At 39.6% G+C, this 19,292-nt stretch overlaps 2 protein-coding genes and 1 pseudogene across 2 annotated transcripts in view; 2 read left to right on the top strand and 1 right to left on the bottom strand.

Annotated features, from left to right (window-relative positions):
- LOC142530601 (uncharacterized) overlaps positions 1-6,692 on the top strand; it is a 15,367-nt pseudogene extending 8,675 nt beyond the window's left edge.
- The window catches only part of LOC142531118 (putative RING-type E3 ubiquitin transferase C3H69), a 62,567-nt gene that overhangs the window by 19,106 nt on the left and 24,169 nt on the right, over positions 1-19,292 (top strand). The gene's annotated exons all lie outside the window — the stretch shown is intronic.
- On the bottom strand, positions 11,469-12,404 carry LOC142531836 (small ribosomal subunit protein bS1m-like). The gene has a single exon (XM_075638109.1). The coding sequence runs from the start codon at positions 12,273-12,275 to the stop codon at positions 11,667-11,669; it is 609 nt and encodes a 202-aa protein (XP_075494224.1). The 5' UTR covers positions 12,276-12,404; the 3' UTR covers positions 11,469-11,666.

Raw genomic sequence — 19,292 nt, 5'->3', positions numbered from 1 at the left:
GTCGAGGTCTTCCTCCAACTTCTGTCTTCGACTTCTATCTTTTTTCGCGTTCTTCTTCTTCTCTCTGTTGTGTCTTCTGCATAAAGTCTTCTACCTCTTCTCTCTCTGTTCACGTCTGTTCACCTGTTGTACGCAGCTTTTTATCTCAACTTAATAGGCCTAATCCTCCAAATTTTTGAAACCTATGTCAAGTTCAAGTTTGTGATAAGATTGTAGATATTTTATTTTTAAAAGATGAGACTTCATCTCTATCAAAATTGGCCCAGTTTTTTTTCCAAACTCCATTATTCTTACTTTAATAAAATATAGTAAATTTTTGTTCTTTTCTTTTGTTATTTTGTTGTCTTTGAAGTCTTATACAAAATCATCTTATCTCCAAAATTAGACTTTTTTTATCTTTTGTTCAAATCTACAAATAAGATAAAAATAAATTAAATAAGCACAAAATAAGGAATGAAATTCAAGATAAACACGAAAGTGAAATCCCTAAAATTCGATAGGATTTAGACATATCAATGGGGTTTGTGCTGAATCATGCAGCATGTTGAGACATTTGCTTACTGCTTACATTTCTCGTGTAAAAACTCGTGTTTTTGTGCAAAAATATTGCGTTCATGGCTAGAATTGACACTTCACACTTCAATTAAAATTTCATTGTTTCTTTGATGGGTTATTCTGCAGATTGAGGCCATCATATCAGGAATTCAGCCTGGATTAAGTATGGTGGTTGGTCCACCTGGTACGGGAAAGACGGATACAGCTGTGCAAGTCTTGAATGTGCTTTATCATAATTGCCCTTCTCAGAGAACATTGATAATTACCCACTCAAATCAGGCTTTGAATGATCTTTTTGAAAAGATAATGGAGGTAACAAAGCCATTGAGAGGATCCCATCGGCAATTATAAACTTTAATTGCTCAAATTCATTTTTAAAATCATTTTAGATGATATTTTTATTTCATTTTTGAGTTTATGTTCACATTGTGCTCATGGTTTTATGGGTTTTAGAGGGATGTACCTGCTCGATATCTACTTCGACTTGGTCAAGGTGAGCAAGAATTGGCAACTGATCTTGACTTCAGTCGCCAAGGCCGTGTGAATGCAATGCTAGTTCGGCGATTAGAACTGCTTAGTGAAGTGGAGCGCCTTGCAAGATCTCTACAGCTGCCTGAGGATGTGGCATATACATGTGAAACTGCTGGATACTTCTGGTTGCTTCATGTGTACTCTCGCTGGGAACTATTTTTAGCTGCTTGTGTTGAGAATCAAGACAAGCCGTCATTTGTTCAGGACCGATTTCCTTTTAAGGAGTTCTTCAACGATACTCCTAGGCCAATTTTCACGGGTCAGTCCTATGAAAAAGACATGCATGCAGCTAAAGGTTGCTTCCGGCACCTGCAAACTATGTTTCAAGAGCTCGAAGAATGTAGAGCATTTGAGTTGCTCAAGTCAACAGTTGATAGATCTAACTACCTGATGACCAAGCAGGCGAAAATAGTGGCAATGACTTGCACCCATGCGGCTCTTAAAAGAAAAGATTTTCTGCACCTGGGATTTAAATACGATAACTTATGATGGAAGAAAGTGCTCAAATCTTGGAGATTGAAACTTTTATCCCAATGTTGCTCCAAAGGCAGGAAGATGGCTATGCCAGGCTTAAACGTTGCATATTGATAGGTGACCATCACCAACTGCCTCCTGTTGTGAAAAATATGGCTTTCCAGAAGTACAGCCATATGGATCAGAGCCTATTCACAAGATTTGTGCGGCTTGGAATTCCATATATTGAGCTCAATGCACAGGGCAGAGCTAGGCCAAGTTTAGCAAGACTTTACAATTGGAGATATAAGATCTTGGTGATCTTCAGTTTGTGAGAGAGAACACTATCTTCCATAGAGCAATGCTGGATTCTGTTATGACTATCAGTTGGTGTAGACGTTCCTGATTACCGTGGGAGGGGCGAGACTGCTCCATCACCTTGGTTCTATCAAATGAAGGAGAGGCTGAATATATTGTAAGCGTGTATATGTTACATGCGATTACTTGGGTATCCAGCCAACAAAATATCCATATGACTACATACAATGGTCAGAAACTTTTAATTCGTGATGTTATCAACAGAAGATGTGTCCCATTAGACTTCATTGGACCACCTCACAAGGTAAGTTATATATCCTCTTGGGCATTAGACTTGTGATTGCTGAAATGTCCAGAGTGGTAAATGGGCACAATGCTGTTTCATGTATCTGCAGAATGTTGGATACTTTAGGATCCTAGTATGTAATGCATTTTACATGTTCTTGCAACTCATGTGGTTATTTAATGACAGCACATGCCAGGTCACAAAGTAAAATCAGTATAGTTATGGCTTCTGAATGGACTTTAATGTTGGATGTATTAGACTGCAAACTATCTGTATTGGTTTATTTTACTGAGGTAGAAATGCTCGTACGTAGTGCACTTTACCCTTTCTTCTTGTTTTTGTTCCCGCTGCCTTCATTTTTATGTCAATTGTGATGTAGAAGCTATTTGGTTGGTTTCTGGATAAGGTCAGTGAGAAAAAATCATTGTACTTGAGGATTTATTTTACTCGACTTATGTGGTTATAAAAGTGGTCAATATTTTATTAGAATAATTGTAAAAAATCAGATAATAATTTCTTGTATTATTTTTCAATAGCTACATGGTATTTATACAACATACTAAATTATTTATGATAGAAATCCTAATCTGAATTCCCAACGCTTTTCAAGTTGCCAATATCCTCAAGAAAATATAGCTCGTTTTCTTCCCTAGCACATCCAATCTTCCTTCCCGAATCTTGGTCCTGAAATACACAATGAGATTTATAAAAAAACACATTACATTTCAGGTCATAGCCTCATAGGTAAGTTTTTTGATAGATATTACGATATTAGGCTGGTGGGTAATCTTGGCACGTGAAGAACATTGTGAAGTGTAATTGTGGGGCTGATTTGGAACCATCAAGCAATGGTTATCTCTCGGTTGCTTGGACAAGGTGTGTAGTTGTTGAATTTAAGTAGGGAATGGATCATATGGTCTGTGGCTCCTGAATCGACAATTCACAAATTTCTAACAGCTTTATCTGAGGCATTTAATCCTAGAGAGACAAGAGACTTACCTGAATGGGCTAAGGAGCAAGTATCATTGTTTTTCTCTTCATTCCCAAGGAGTTTTTGAAGTCTCTTAAGATCTTCCTTGCTGAGTTCATTCAGTCTTGGGTCACCTTCTTGACTTGGCTGGTTAACCCTAAAGTTGGCTTGGTTTATGTTTCTGGTTTGCCCCCATCGTTGTTTCCAGTCCTTGTTTCTGCCATGTAATTTCCAGCACTTGTCCTTTCTGTGTCCAATCTTTCTACAATAAGTGCACCGTAGATCTTTCTTTCCATCTCGGCTTTCAACTTTGGATATTTATGCCCTTCCATACTCCTTTAACTTGACGTCGTTCTAGAATCTTCGCGACTATTACCGACCCCTCTGAATTTTGAGGCTCAAGCTTCACATTTCCCCTACTTTCTTCAGCTTGAATTAAAGAGATTGTTTCTTCCAAAGATGGTATCTCATCTTTCTCTAGAATTTGGACCCTTACTCGATCGAATTCTGGGTTCAATCCAGCTTAGAAATCATAAACTCAGTCTTCATCAATGAATGTTTTGAGTTGAGGCATCTTTTGGACAGTTCATCACAGTGACTCGATAGTAGTCAAGTTCCTGCCAAAGAAAGATTTTGAAGTTCGTTGGCGTACTGGTTTATTTCCTTGCTTGGCTGACCCACCTTTATTTTGATTTCGTAAACATGGGCAGTATCACGAGCCTTCGAATAAGTTCATTTGATTGACTCCCAAATGACCTTTGCAGATGTCAAAAACTTGTGAGAGTCACTAATCCTCGGATCCATCGACTCCCACAGTCCCAACATGAGCATAGAATCAGCTTCATCCCATGCGTTGAGGCCTTCTTCTCTTGGTTTGGTTCCAATCCCAAGAAGGTGACTAATTTTTCCTTTTCCCTTCAAATAAGTACGCACAAATTGGGACAATTTCAAGTAGTTCTTTCCATCCAAACGATAGTTCGTCCGAATGTTTTGCAAGTCGCCAGTCGTTGAATTGAGATTTACATCCTCCGATTTGACAGGTTGCTTCACAACTACAGTTTTTTTTTAAGCTTCAGAATCAGACATGATTAAGGAATGAAGAGAATGATAGAGCTATCGGGTAGAAAAAAAGGTGAATTTAGAAAAAAGCTGGCTCTGATATCATGTCAAAAATCAGAGAATAATTTCTTGTATTATTTTCCAATAGCCACATGGTATTTATACAACTTACTAAATTATTTGCAATGGAAACCCTAGATCTTAATCCTAACAATCCACCTCTTATTTAAGGAAATCAAATATGTTCCTATATCAATCTAAAAACATAATATCAATTAAAGATCTAGAAGATATTATTTATACAATCTTCCAACGTATTCACTATATTTTCAGTTTTTTAACAATAATTTATTTCATTGTTGTGTCTGTTTAGAATATATCTGCAGTTAGAAGCATTCCCCTTTTCGATGCAAAATGTTATCAGTCGACTCGTATTGTGAATATATTCTAATTCTCAACCACTTGTTTGAACTTAATATGGGATGGGGATTGTCTTTAAGCAGTAAGCTGATGCTAAATTTAAACAACGCGGAATCTGGGAGATTTAGCCATATTAGCATTCAACTGATGGATGATCGGGGTCCTTGTCACTCTGCATTCTCTTGCAATCTGCTCTTGGTTGTAATTTTTGTTAATTATCGCTCATGATCACATTTTTATACTGTAGGTAACCACCGTCGACAAATTTCAAGGACAGCAAAATGATTTTATCTTGTTATCTCTTGTTCGTACTCGCTTTGTGGGCCATCTTCGTGATGTGAGAAGATTGGTTGTCGCAATGTCACGCGCTCGATTGGGGCTTTATGTTTTCTGCCGACGTTTGCTGTTTGAACAATGTTATGAATTGCAGCCTACATTTCAGCTTCTTCTTCAGAGGCCTGATCTTCTTGCATTGAACCTAAGCGAGGTCGGTGCATTCAATGATCGTCATGTTGAAGAAACAGGTCCAGCCCAGCTTGTTGGTGGAATCGAAGAGATGGCCAACATTGTAAATTACAAGATACATCATGTCTATCAGGTACTGTCCTCTTTACCTCAGTTCTAGATTACGTTGTTTGGTGCCTTTTTCCTCATAGCATGTATATCATTTATTCTTTACTATTGACATTGTAACTTAGAAGTGTGATAGCCACTTTTATCCTATGTTTAACCGTACAACTTACAGTAGGGAGTCCAAGAAACAAAACTATTACAATCTGTGTGCGCTTTCTTTTCCCCTTTTTCACCTGGATGTTCCCCTCAGTTCTTACATCTTTAACCTATACTTTACGACCCTGGCACATACCCTGGTTACGATTGCCCACTGTTTTAGTTACCTCTGACATAAGCTTTCGTGGGCAGTAACATGTGAGCTATATGGAGTATTCTGTGCACTCATATGGAATCAAACTCATTGCCACCCCATATTGTGAGACATGCTGCGACAATCTCACGGCAGTCATTCGAAACTTTATTAATAATTTTTTAAAAAACTGTGTATTTCTAACTTTTTTATCAATTCCTTATTAACCCCTTATTTGATTTCACCAGGAACGATTGATGAGTCACCAGTTAAATCAATTTCCCTGCCAACCCCCCAGAGCAAGACTTTGTGGATATTAATGCGCAAGAAGAAAATGGCCTACTGGATTCAGAAGTTTCTATGCGTGTCAATGGATATAGATATTCATGGTTTGGCAAATGGGGCTGAGAAGGACTATTCTACCTGATGGCAACTCAAATGATGTATCAAGTCCAGAAACGTATGTGAAACAGGATGGGAATAAGCAAATACAGAACGATTTAAATATAGAAGCTGATGTGGATATGCAAGAAAATGATATAAATGGAGGAGCACTTGAAAGCAATCTGGTGAGAACATGATGGATAAGTAGACAAACATCAATATAAGTCCTCGGCTAGGCTGGTTTCATAAAACGATACCAATTCTCTCCAGAAATGATGCAGTTCTATCTAGTGGAAACAATTTTCTTTCAGTCAGTTGCTGAAGGTGATCAATGCAACTACACAGTAGAATTGCGTGTTGTAATATGCAAGAGGTTGTGCTACATTGGGAATTCAATCATGCAAAACGATTGGGATTGCAACCCGGATAGGCACCACTTAATCTTAGTTTGGTAAATATGTTTTTGTGCTGTTGCTTGGAGAGGGATATTTAAGATCATTCTAGCTACAAACTATGTGTCAACCTTCTGTCCTTGACTTGGCGCTGCTACATGCCATGAATGTTAAATCTGGTCTGCATTGTCGTTCGCCTAGGAGATGATATTATCAGGTTAACCGTGACATTCGATGACCAGTTCCTTGTCATTTTTTTTTTTGAGTTTTGAGCAGAATATCTTCGTAAGTTTATTCGTGAAGCATCATACTAATATAAAAGCGGGTAACCTGCAGTTCGCCCTCAATTTATAGATATCATATCTTCAAACTTGATGAATGCTGATTGCTGTTATTGTATGAAACTCCACATTTCCATTGTCGATGGGATAATATTTAGAATCCTTCAAACCCTTGGCCTAACTCGTAATGCACATGAATTTGTGATGATTTTGTTTCTTATTATTTCATCTAGATATTGCATATTTCCGTCATTTTAACTACAGTAGAAATATTTATTTATAAATTTTCCCAAGAATGAAACCGGTTTTTATTTTGTTTTATGGTTTTTTTTTTATATATGGTGGGGTGTTGAATTCTGACGCAAATTATGATTTATCGTTGCTAAACTAAGGTTGGTTAAGGTGGGGTCAATGTTATCGAACTTTCAATTAATCCTGGTTTTTGGGTTTTCTATAATTTGAAAGTGAGAACTCGATTTTTATTTGGTGTACTTACTTGAGCCAGATGAAAGGAAATTTTCAAGTACGATTTTGATGGGGAATAGAAAATCCTAATGGGATCACTCGGGATCTTATGGATGATACATGGTCTCTATCGATCCCATTGGATTTCACGAGGAGGAGGAGAAGGATCCGAGATAAAAAGGAGGTTTTTATTCCTAAAAGACGAGACAATCTCTAGCATTCTGAACTTGTGAAAAGCATGATTAAAGATACGAAAAAATTGATCTTTCTGACTTGAATTTAGATTTGGATTCCAATAAACATGTTATCAGATCTTCCAATTGGCCGGAGATTGGAACTCGTCATCTTGGTAAGTGTGAGATATCTATTAGTGTTGTTAAGAATATCTCTAATAGAGACAAAAAAATTGGTCTGTTTTTTGTTTTCTCAATTTTGCCCTCATTTTATATCAAAATTGCATTTTTGTTTTTATTTTTTTTTAATTTCAAAAAACATTTTTGTTTTTTTTAAAATTACGATTCAAATTAGAGATGTCAATGGGGCGGGTATGGCTAAACCCAAGACTCGTCCCGTGAAGAAAACTTTGACCCATTACCCGTCCCACCCCGGTTAAATATTCTTCGGACCTACCTCACCCCGTATACGAAATGGGACCGAGTAGACCCGCGAGACCCGTGAGACCCGAATTTTTTTTAAATGAAAACAGTAATCTTTTATCACATGACTGAATTATGAAACAAACAAGCCTCTAAATACAACACAATAGAAAACTAATTCATGTCTTCGACCACACTTAATAATAACAAACAAAGTATTTTCATGACATAATGTGTTGCATAAAAAAAAGAGTTATTATCTCTCAAAAAAAAAGTATCGGCATCCTCAAAAATAATTCATAACAAAACTTAAACAGATCAATGTAAAATCAGCGAGTAAGCAATCTTCATACACATTCTTCAGGATCATCTTCCTCTTCATCGAGAATGATGTGACAAGTTGGTAAATTACTTGAAGAATTACCTAAAAAATTAAAGAGAGAAAGTACATTGAAAAAATAAAACAGTAATTTAAAACCGTAAAAAATGTAATTTAAAGAGAAAAAGTACAGTAAAAAAATTAAAATGAAAGTACAATAACAAAACAAACTGTGATTTATTTACCTTCCACCTCACCTCACAATCATCTCGCGAGCACATCAATTTATATCCACATATATGGGGCGGGTATTATAGAACCCATGACCCGACCCATATCCAAACGGGTCTGAAAAATTGGACCCGAAACCCGCCCCATGACCCGTTTAGTATGTCCAAACCCGCCCCATACGGGATGGGTCCATTGCGGGTCTTGGTAAAACCCGAACCCATTGACATCCCTAATTCAAATAGCACTTTAGTCCCTAAATAATTTTTCAAATTTCACTTTAGTTCATAGATAATTATAAAAAAACTGTACACACGCACCGCATGTGTAAAGTAGCTAGTATAACATAAGGGTTGGATATTTAATATAAATTAAGAATATTAAATGTTTGCTATAATTTTAGTATCATGATAAATTTTTATTTTTGTATTGCTATTAGGCTTGTCAAATTGGGTCAAGCCCGTCGGGCCGGCCCGCCCCGCCATAAAAATTGAGCGGGTTGGGTTGATAAAATAGTAGCCTGTTTGGAGGCGGGCCAAACGGGTTGAGCCCGTTTAGGTGGCGGGCCAAACGGGTTGAGCCCGTTTGGGTTGCGGGTTGGCCCGCCAAATTAGGGTCGAATTTTATGTTTTTAAGTTTTATATAAAAATTCCTATTTCTTACTTATTTTTTCTCATGTGCCTAACTTCAATCAATCTGGTAAAATCTCTATGCTTCTATTTTTTTTTTGAAGATGTTATACTCTCCAATCTCCTCCTTTTTTTTTAATGTTTAACTAGAATTAATCTAGAATTATCGAAATAATATAGTCAATAAAGTAATTATGTGTATTGTTGAACACATAATATTTTCTGAAATTTACAACCGTCTGTTTTCTCGACTTTGTGTTATCTTCTAATGTTTCTCACTTTTTAAGAAAATGTGGATGGTAAGAGCTAGGTGCCTTGTGCGGACAAACCCTTAAGATCGTTAATTTTTGTTTTCTTGTGATGACAAACCCTTAAGAAACTGGAGAAAGTATATACTAAAAAAGATTTGAAATTCACATTTAAAAGTTTCATTGTATTTACGGTTGATGATATTACATGAATTAATTTTTAGTACATGTGTACGATGAAATCTTGTGTGAATTAGAATAAACATTTTATTTTTTTTATGGATTATGTTGATTGTTGTATGCTTTCAATGTCTTATTTCAATATTTTTAAGTTTTTTATGAAATTATTTGACTGAAATATATTTTTCTTCTATGTTTATTTTAATATTGTTTAGTAAGCGGGTTGGCCCGCCTAACCCGCGACCCAAGGTGGGTTGGGCTAGGTTGGCCATTTAGAGGCCCGCCAAAATGGCGGTTTGCGTGCTGGCCCGTCCCGTCAGCCCGTTTTGACATGTATAATTGCTATAAAGATTTTTTGCACATGTAGATATGGGTGGATGTTTGGGTTCGAATATTGGGTATTTGATCAGGTATTTTTTTTCTTAAAATGTAAGGTTCGGGTTTGTACCCAAATTTGACGGCCTGGTGTCGGGCGATAAAATTATATCCGACGCATATTGAATATTTTTTTAGGTTTTAAATTTTATAATTACTAATTAAATAAATATTACTCAAAAACATAAGGAAATAAAAAGTGAGATCGATAAATATTACTCGAAAATTTTTGTATTTCAAAAGGGAGATAAATTAATAAGACGAAGCAACAAAACAATTATAAAAATGTACAAGCATGAGATGTGCTGAGAGGACGAATTCTCCATTCAATTAACTCAGTAGCCAAATTTGGTTAAGAACACAGCTCATTCGCTGGCAATATAAGCTACCCTCCCTATCCTATCTTCTGTCATAGCACATCAAATGAATGATTCACAATTTTACTCCCTTCAAACATTTAAGAATTTCGATTCTGAATAGATTTGGGTTCAATAAAATATAAATTTTATTTGTATGATCCTTGATCAAGAGTTCGAAATAAGAAGAATATTAACGAGTTTTTAATAACCTGACACTGTTTCAAGTGACATATTATTGATCAATTGATAATTTATGTATCATATCTAATTTTTTCATTGTCTAATTATTTATTCATCTATTAATTATTTATTTTACATCAACCAAATAAATTATAATATTACTCTTAATAAATAATATTATTAGTTTTTTAAAATTATTAAAAGAACAAAATGATACTTTTTCATCTTATATCCGATTTGATTGATTAAATCAAGCAAATTATTATTTATCAATCAAATCAAATATTATATTAACTATATTTGTTTTTTCATATTAAATTATTTATGATAATATTATCATATCTTTGACTTCAAACGGTGCCTTAACACAGAGAACTCAGGATCCCAAGGTTTGGCTTAGAATATATGTATTTTTTTGGATAATTTGTATGCATCTATTTAAACATTTGGGTGCCAAGAAAATGATTTTGAGACTTTGTCAATAACCAGTCTTGATGTCTAGCGTTTGCACAGTCATTTGCGTGCCAAGAAAATGTCGTGTATTTTGATGATCACAGGGTTGTTACAATAGGATCTAAAACCCAAGATCTCATCACAAACTTGTTGTTCCTGAACGTTTGGATGACACATTGGATAGGTAATTGATGCCATCACTGATGGCAGATGGGCACTCCATTGGCTTGAGATATGACAGATTTTGTTTGGCCTTTCCAAACTTATCATAAGAACAAGAAGCCCTTTCAATTTTCATTGCCAAATCTCCACTAAATTTTCAAGAAAGATCTCCAAATCTTTTGAACATCTTTTTTTTACAAAAACAAATTGAACAGGGGAGATTTGCACGAATAGGTCCGTCCGTCTTTGCAAACAATTAGAGGCTCTAGTTTTGAAAGAAAAAAAAAAGAGAGATAATTTACCCATATTTATCAACGCAACTGCCCGCTCGTCTCATCAAAACCCACCTAAACATAAACCAGATTTTACAAGACCATATTTCACCAGATGGGAGATCACATGACATGACACAAACATATCATTCTAAAGCAAGTCCAAGATTTCAGTTTTTGGTAAAGTTCAGCCAACTCCAGAGTCTACTCTTTCGGCCAAATCGTCCTTCAAAGTAAAAACCACATCATCAAATGTCCAACGGTGATCACTCTATGTAAGAAACGAACCAGCTAACATCAGCATCATGAAACACCTTTTTCTGCTTTTGAAATATGTAAAAAAAAAAAATCAAGAATGAACTTGGATTAAATGCTTAGATTAGAATCAATCAAAGCAATCAAACATGAAACACAGCGTGCTCGGTTGAGGTAAGCCTGATCAACCAGTAAATGGGAAAGAGTTAGGCCATTGAAAACATATTGGAACATCATTTAGAACAATAAAAGCTTTTTATTTCATCACAAGGAATATAAAAAATTCGAGAAAACCGAAAACAGAGAATCAGTTCAGCCAAGAAAAGAACATAATCTAGCCATTATAATAAAGTCCAGGATCAAGAAAAATAGAGATCAGTTGTAATTCTAACTTTAAACAAAAGGGGCAATTTGCAATGAAAATGGCTAGCTCATCAAGCCCTGACAACCACAATGTTGTTGGGGTTGATGCTCTCAATGTAGTATCGATCACCAGAGTTCTGGCCAACAAAATAAGGACGATTAGGAAGAAACGCGAGATAGCCCGCAATCCCCACGGAATATCCTCCCTTCACTTTCTCCGCAACGAATCCTTTCACCCGACCATTTTTCTGATGTATTTTCTTCATCTCCATCCACGCTCTGTACTTCCGGAACTTCCGCGGCAGGAGGAGCTTTTCCTCGCCCTCCACGGAATCGTCCTGCCCCATCGCCTCGCTGAATCGGACGGCGGCTCGCTCCTTCGTCCGAGGATCTCCCGTCACTAAATCGATGAAGCAGCGCTCCAGCATCTGCATCTTCACTTCGGAATTACCGGAAGACGGGTTGAGAAACCCGACCCGGTTCGAGAAACTGGTTTTCTCGGGGGATTTTGGAGCTCCGGTCAGCTCGTTGCCGGTGCATATTCTTGGCGGGCCCAACCCGGCATCGATGATGTAGGTTTCATCCCTCAAGCGCACAACTTTGGCATGCAGGGCATTCCCGCTGCGCAAGAGGAAGCTGGAATTGGATCTTGGGAACAATCGGCTCATATACCCGCTCATCTTTTCGTTGAGTGGTGAAGTGAAGGGCTTTTAGGGTTCGGTTTCAGTTAGAGAGCAGCGACACAAGATTTTAATTATGACTCCATTCTCGGATGTAGGGATGCACACTCAGGCCGTGTTTTTTTTTCAAATATTTGATTTGTATTCGAGTATATCGAATTCGAATTAAATTTAAAATTTTTTTAAATTTTTTTGAGTTGATTTTAAATTCAAATTATATTGTTCGATAATTCGTAATTTGTTTGCTTGCGAGCTTCAATATTTTTAGTTAAAAAATATGATTGTCCATTAAATAAATATTATTTCTGACATTTATCTTCGAATAGCGCAAGAACATTTTCGAATATTTTGATCTGAGCTCGAAGTTGAGCCCTGAAGCACTTTACTGGAAAGAAGCTATCAATACATAAATATATTACATTGCGCAAAACTATACTTGGGAACTAGTGGATCTTTCACAATGTACCAAATTTTTTAGAGTGCAAATGGATCCTAAAAAGAAAATACAAATTAGATGGAAATTATGAAAATACAGGGCTAAACTGGTGAGTAAAGGCCATAGATAAGGCTTGAATTTTTTTTTATACATATTCACCAATTTAGAAAATAACTTCAATTTCGGGTACTAATTGCAATTGCATTTTTGCATAACATTGAAATACACTAAATGGATGTTAACTGCATTATTAAATAATGAACTTGAAAAAGAAAAATATGGAACAACCTGAAGATTACATTATTCAAGGTCAAGAAGGAAAAATGTGTCGGATTGTTAAATCTCTTTATGGACTTAAACAAATATGCAAACAGTAGAATGAGAAATTTGACAAAAGTCTGTACGATGAATATGTTGAGTCGATGCACTAGCAATCCTAGTGATGCTTATTTGAAGGTTTTGACGAGGGTGCTTAGATATTTAAGGCACACCTTAGAGTATAGACTACATTATACAAAATAACATACATTGCTAGAAGGATATAACGATGTTAATTGGATTTCTAACACCAAACACTCCAAATCCACTGGTGGCTATGTTTTTAGCATTGGTGGTGGCGCAATTTCTTGGAGGCCATTAAAACAAATCCGCATCGCTAGATCCACAAATAAATTTGAATTTATAGCAATAGATAAAACAGCAGAATGACTTCACAACTTTCTAGAGGATATTCTTTGTTGGACAAGTTCAGTGCCTATAATAATGATACATTGCAATAGTCAGTCGGCAATTGCAAGGACACAAAACAACATGTACAATTGTAAATTTCGACATATTAGTTGAAGACACAATACAGTACGACAATTGATCACAAATGGTGTTATATCTATTTGATACTCACTGAGAATTTTTAGGGTCCGATTCAGCAAGTGACACTAGTACAGACGCAGACTTCGAATTTGCCATGAGCCTGAAATCACAAAGAAGATCGTTAGAAGGGGGCCGTGAGGGTGTCTCGGCGTAGCCCATCTGACGCTCAAGTCAGAGATTGAAGATATAAGGGGAGAGCAGCTAAGGGTGCTGCTGAAAAAACAATATAGTGAATGTCTGAATTAAACACTCAAACCTGGTATTTATAGGAGAAGACATGGGCCTGTCATGGGCCCTCCACCTGTGTTAGGGATGGGGCGGGAGTTTGGGCCTGATCTCGATGTGTCCATTCCCGGGGTATCACCAGTCTTCCCCTCCCAAGTCGAACTGAATCGTAGGTTCGAAGTTCGATTAATTGTGTTGTCCTCGGTTTACAACATATGAGTCGTGTATTCTCCTCAAGTCGTTCATTAGTATCCAAAAACTTGGAATCAAATTAAATCATATTTTAATTCTGAAGTGCCAGATATGGTCCGGGCTTCTCCTATGAATAGAGGTCCCCTCTTCATTCAAATTTCCTCAACACAGAGCTTTTGACGTACTTCATTCACCGACTTTCCCTCGCCTACGTCGCATCAGCCCTAGCCGTTTCGCCCTGCTGCCATGGGCGCTCACCCTTGCTCGCGCTTGCCGCCTAGCCACCTCGTCCACAGCCGCATGCCCTCACCCATTGCTGCACATCGTCTCGCCCTGCTGCCCTGGGTGCTCACCCACGCCCCGGCCTGCCGCCAAGCCCACCTTTGCCAGCACGTCCTCCTCGCCCCTCGCCCTGCCTCCAACAATCTCACCCAGCGCCTCACCCCATCTCGCCCACACAGCGCTTCGCCCCTCGCCCAATCTCGCCTACATCGCACACTCGTCCCTCGCCCAGCCTCGCCTACGCTCCTTGTGCGCAGCCTTGCTCACGCCCCCTCGCCTTCGATTGCACGGTGCACCGGCCCTAGCCTCGCCCATGCAGCGTCCTCTCGCCATCTCGCCCACAGCCGCACACCCTCACCCCTGCCAGCATAGCATGTGCGCTCGCCTGGACGCCCTTGCCTCTCCCCGCAAGCCCTCGCCCTTCCTCGCCTTCACACCCGCACGCCTCAAGCTCTCTCGCCTCATCCATGCACCAGCCCCGCCAAGCAAAACCCCAACCACATGCCCACCACCTACATGCCCTCGCTTTCATGTCCGCACGCCTCAAGCTCTCTCGCCTCGCCCATGCACCAGCCTTGCCAAGCATAGCCCCGCTGCACCAGCCTCACCTATCTGCATGCACATCCTCGACCAGTACGTTGAGAATTTTATTTCGAATATGATACAATGGAGATATTCCGTCGCCCCCAAGCCCCCACGAGGTGGCTCTGCCCCCTCGACCCCTGCGACCTGAGTGGGCAGGTCGATCCCCGTAATTTTTGCAACAGTAAACATTGTTCGTTATCGACAAACTAAATAATTATGAAAATTGTTCTAACATAGTATGCCCTCGCGCAGTAGGTGAAGATTCAATTTCTTCCCTGATAGGCTCAGACCCCACCTCTTCTCCTCTACTAGGCTCAGACCCAGTAGGTAAAATTCAATTTTCAACTATCCACCTCTTTTCCTCTACTAAGCCCAACCGAAGTACGTAAAAATTAATTTCAATCTCCTCACATCTGCTCCTCTACTAGGCTCAGCTAAGTAGGTAAAATTTAATCTCAATCTCCTCATCTCTGCTCCTCTACTAGGCTCAGGCCAAGTAGGTAAAATTTAATTTCAATTTCATCGCCTCTGATCCTCTACTAGGCTCAGCCTAAGTAGGTAAAATTTAATCTTATTGTCCTCACCTCTGCTCCTCGACTAGGCTCAGCCCAAGTAGGTAAAATTTAATCTCAATCTCCTCACATATGCTACTCTACTAGGCTCAGCCCAAGTAGTTAAAATTCAATCACATTCTCCTCACCTCTGCTCTTCTACTAGGCTCATCCCAAGTAGGTAAAATTTAATCTCAATCTCCTCTGCTCCTCTACTAGGTTCAGCCCAATTAGGTAAAATTTAATTTCAATCTCCTCACCTTACTATGCTCAGCATAAGTAGGTAAAATTTAATCTCATTCTCATCACCTCTGCTCCTCTACTAGGCGATGTCCAAGTAGGTAAAATTTAATTTCAATTTCCTCACATCTACTCCTCTACTAGGCGATTTCATAGTAGAAAAATTAAATTTTTCTCCTCCACTTTGCTACTCTACTAGGCGATGCCTTAGTAGGAAAAATTTAATTTTTTTCCTGCACTCTGCTCTAATAGGCGATGTCTTAGTAGGAAAAATTTTATGTCTCTCCTCCACTCTGCTCCTCTACTAGGCGATGCCTTAGTAGGAAAATTTTATGTATTTCTCCCTCATCCTTTAACTCCTCTGCTAGGCAATACCTCAGCAGGAAAATAAAATTCTCCACCCTCACCCTCTAACTCATCTGCTAGGCGATACCTTAGGAGGCAAATTTTAATTTTCCTCCCTCACCCTCTGACTCCTCTGCTAGGCGATGCCTTAGCAGGAAAATTTTAGTTATCCGCCCTCACCCTCTGACTCTTCTGATAAGCGATGCCTTAGCTGGAAAATTTTAATTCTCCGTCCTCACCCTCTGACTCCTCTGCTAAGTGATGCCTTAGAAGGGTAATTTTAATTCTCAACCCTCACCCTCTAACTTCTCTGCTAAGCGACGCCTCAGCAGGAAAATAAAACTTCCACCTCCTCCCCCTCCGACTCCTTTGCTAGGCGATACTTTAGCAGGAAAATAAAACTTCCACCTCTTCATCCCCTGACTCCTCTGCTAGGCGATGCCTTAGTAGGAAAATAATAAATTCCAACTCCTCCCAACTCTTCTACTCTACTAGGCATAGCCTAAGCAGGTAAAATTTAACTGTTCTCCTCCCCAACTCTGCTCCTCTACTAGGCGCAGTCTAAGTAGGTAAATAAAGATTTCTCACTTTCATAATACAACAACATTCATGAACTGAAAAGAAGAACTTTATTTTATTGAATTCCAACTGATTACATGAGAAAATTCAAAGATGAAATAATCAACGATAAAATCAAGAATGATATTTCCTAAGGTGGTAAGCATTCCAGGGCCTCTTTAAAGCCTTGCCTTAAGCATTCTCCAAGTAATAAGTTCCAGAATTAAATTTCTCGATTACTCTTAAAAGACCACCCCACTTTGAGTCCAACTTTCCCCTTTGCTTTTCTTGTACCTCCACCAGGACCAAATCACCTCCTTCTTCTTTTCCTAATAATGTTAACCTCCACACGCGCTCTTTTTCCCTCCTCCCTCACTGCCCCTTCATAACACCGACGCGCGACTTTTTGGTCTCCGCACAAGACTCCAACCCCTTTTCCCACATGAAACTTAAGTTTTTGATGATAAGTGGAAGCTATAGCTCTGAAATCCTTTAAGGCTGGCCGTCCTAGAATTTCATTATATGCTGACGGGGTATCCACCACGGTGAAGGCTATCATTTTTGTTACTCGCCGAGGATCAGTTCCCAAGGATAGGGAAAGAACAATCTGACCCAAAGATGAGATGACATGTCCTCCAAACCCATACAACAGGGTGGAGACCGGCTCAAACTCAAATCCCTCCACCTTCATTTGATCCAACGTGCTCTTGAACAAGACGTTTACGGAGCTACCATTATCAATAAATATTCTCGCCACATCATAATTGACAATAGTGGCCCTAACCACCAAGGCATCGTTATGTGGAGTCACAACGCGTCGAAGGTCTTCCGGCCCAAAGCTGGTGACGGGGTCTTGTGGTAAGTCTGCATCTCTGTATATCTCAAAGTTCTCCAACCTTCTTCTGTGTGCTTTCCGAGCTCGCCCAGAGTCTTCATCAGTAGCACCCCCAAGATCATATGAATCATTCCTTTTGTAGGAGGGTTGTCTTCATTCATTCTCCTCCTCGGATTAACAGGCTCTCGAGGAACATCTTGATCTCGCCCTTCCCTTCTCTGCTCCTCGACCCTCTGATCTATCCACGGAGGGCCTCGACCTTGCCTGGGGGACGGGCGAGACCTTGGTCGACTATCGTATTAGGATCCTTCTTGTCTGTCCCGCAGAGGCAATCTAGCACTGTTCTCAACCCTTTGAGACTTCTCCCACCTCCCTTCGGGCTCCCTCACCTCCATGACCTTGTCACAATTCCTATTCAGAGGAACATGGGATGAGAATTGTCTCCTTCCCCTAGCCTTATCCTCCTCCCCATCTCCCGCACCTCTCTTCCTACCTCCCCTCTCTGCTCCCTCATCTCTACTTCCTCCAGACCGCTGCTCCATCCTCTTATGCCGCTGTGCATCTTCTAGATTTACGTGTTTGTTCGCCCGAGATAACAGATCATCATAACTTGATGGAAATTTCTTGACCAACGATTTAAAGAACTCTCCTCCTCTCAGTCCTTGGGTAAAGACACTTATCATGATGTCAGGGGTAGCCGTTTGTATCTCCAGCGCTTCATTGTTGAAACGCTGGATGAACTATCGCAAAGTTTCTGCTTCTTGCTGCTTCATCACAAACAAGCTCATGTAATTTTTCTGGTGCCTTTTGCTACTAGCAAACCTGTGCAAGAAAGTAGTGAAAAAATCTTTGAATGATTATATGGAGTTGGGTTGCAGGGTGTTAAACCATTGTTGGGCTGACCTCACCAGCGTGCCCAGAAACAACCTGCACCTAACTCCATTTGAGTACTAATACAACAGAGACGCATTCTCAAACCTCTCCATGTGTTCCTTTGGGTCAGTATGTCCATCATATTCCCTCACGTTTGACTGTCGGAAATTTGGAGGAAGCCCTTCTTCCAAAATGGCGAGGGAAAAGTACTTTCTTTCTTGGGCTCTGCATATCTATTCCCCAATCGCTGCCTTAACATCCATATCTCCCTCCACATCTCTTCCATCTCCGGATTCTCCTCCCTTGGAAGGGGTCGCGTCTCTTCAACCCTGCTCTGATGGCCCTCAACATTCTCCTTCCGCTCCTGGCGAGTGGCTTGTCCTTCAGCAAACATAGACTCATGGTTCCTCTTCATGACCTCGTCTACTGTCTTGGTGATGAACTGATCCAATTGTTCTAGGGTCAAGTTCCCCACATTCTCATGGGTACGAAGCTGTTCGGCCCTCGTTTCAGGACGAGGTTGTTTGTCTCTCGTCTCAGGGCGAGGTTGTTTACATCATGTCTCCTCAATAAGAGGCTGCTCGGGCCTCATCGGAGGACGCGACGACACTGAATTAGTTTTTCTGCTCCCTCTCTGACCTACCATCTCTACGTCTCAACTCAAGTTTCTCACAGACGGCGCCAAGTGATACTCACTGAAAATTTAGAGTCCGATTCAGCAAGTGACACTAGTTCAGACGCAGGCTTCGAATTTTCCCTGAGCCTGAAATCACGAAAAAGACCGTTAGAAGGGGGAAGGGAGGGTGTCCCGGCTTAGCCCTTACGATGCTTAAGTCAGAGACTGAGGATATAAGGGGAGAGCAGCTAAGGGTGCTGCTGAAAAAACAATATAGTGAATGCCTGAATTAAATACTCAAACCAGATATTTATAGGAGAATACCTGGGCCTGTCATGGGCCCTCCAACTATGTTAAGATAGGCCGGGAGTTTGGGCCTGATCTCGATGGGTCCATTCCCGAGGTTTCA

Source organism: Primulina tabacum, chromosome 17, assembly GCF_025594145.1.
Source record: "Primulina tabacum isolate GXHZ01 chromosome 17, ASM2559414v2, whole genome shotgun sequence".
Taxonomy (NCBI): Eukaryota; Viridiplantae; Streptophyta; class Magnoliopsida; order Lamiales; family Gesneriaceae; genus Primulina; species Primulina tabacum.
Note: the sequence above shows the minus strand (reverse complement) of the source record. Positions and strands in the feature narration are given on the sequence as shown.

What these genes read in the sequence shown, in the direction of transcription:
- LOC142531836 (XM_075638109.1), bottom strand. Translation starts at nt 12,275, where the DNA reads ATGAGCGGGTATATGAGCCGATTGTTCCCAAGATCCAATTCCAGCTTC.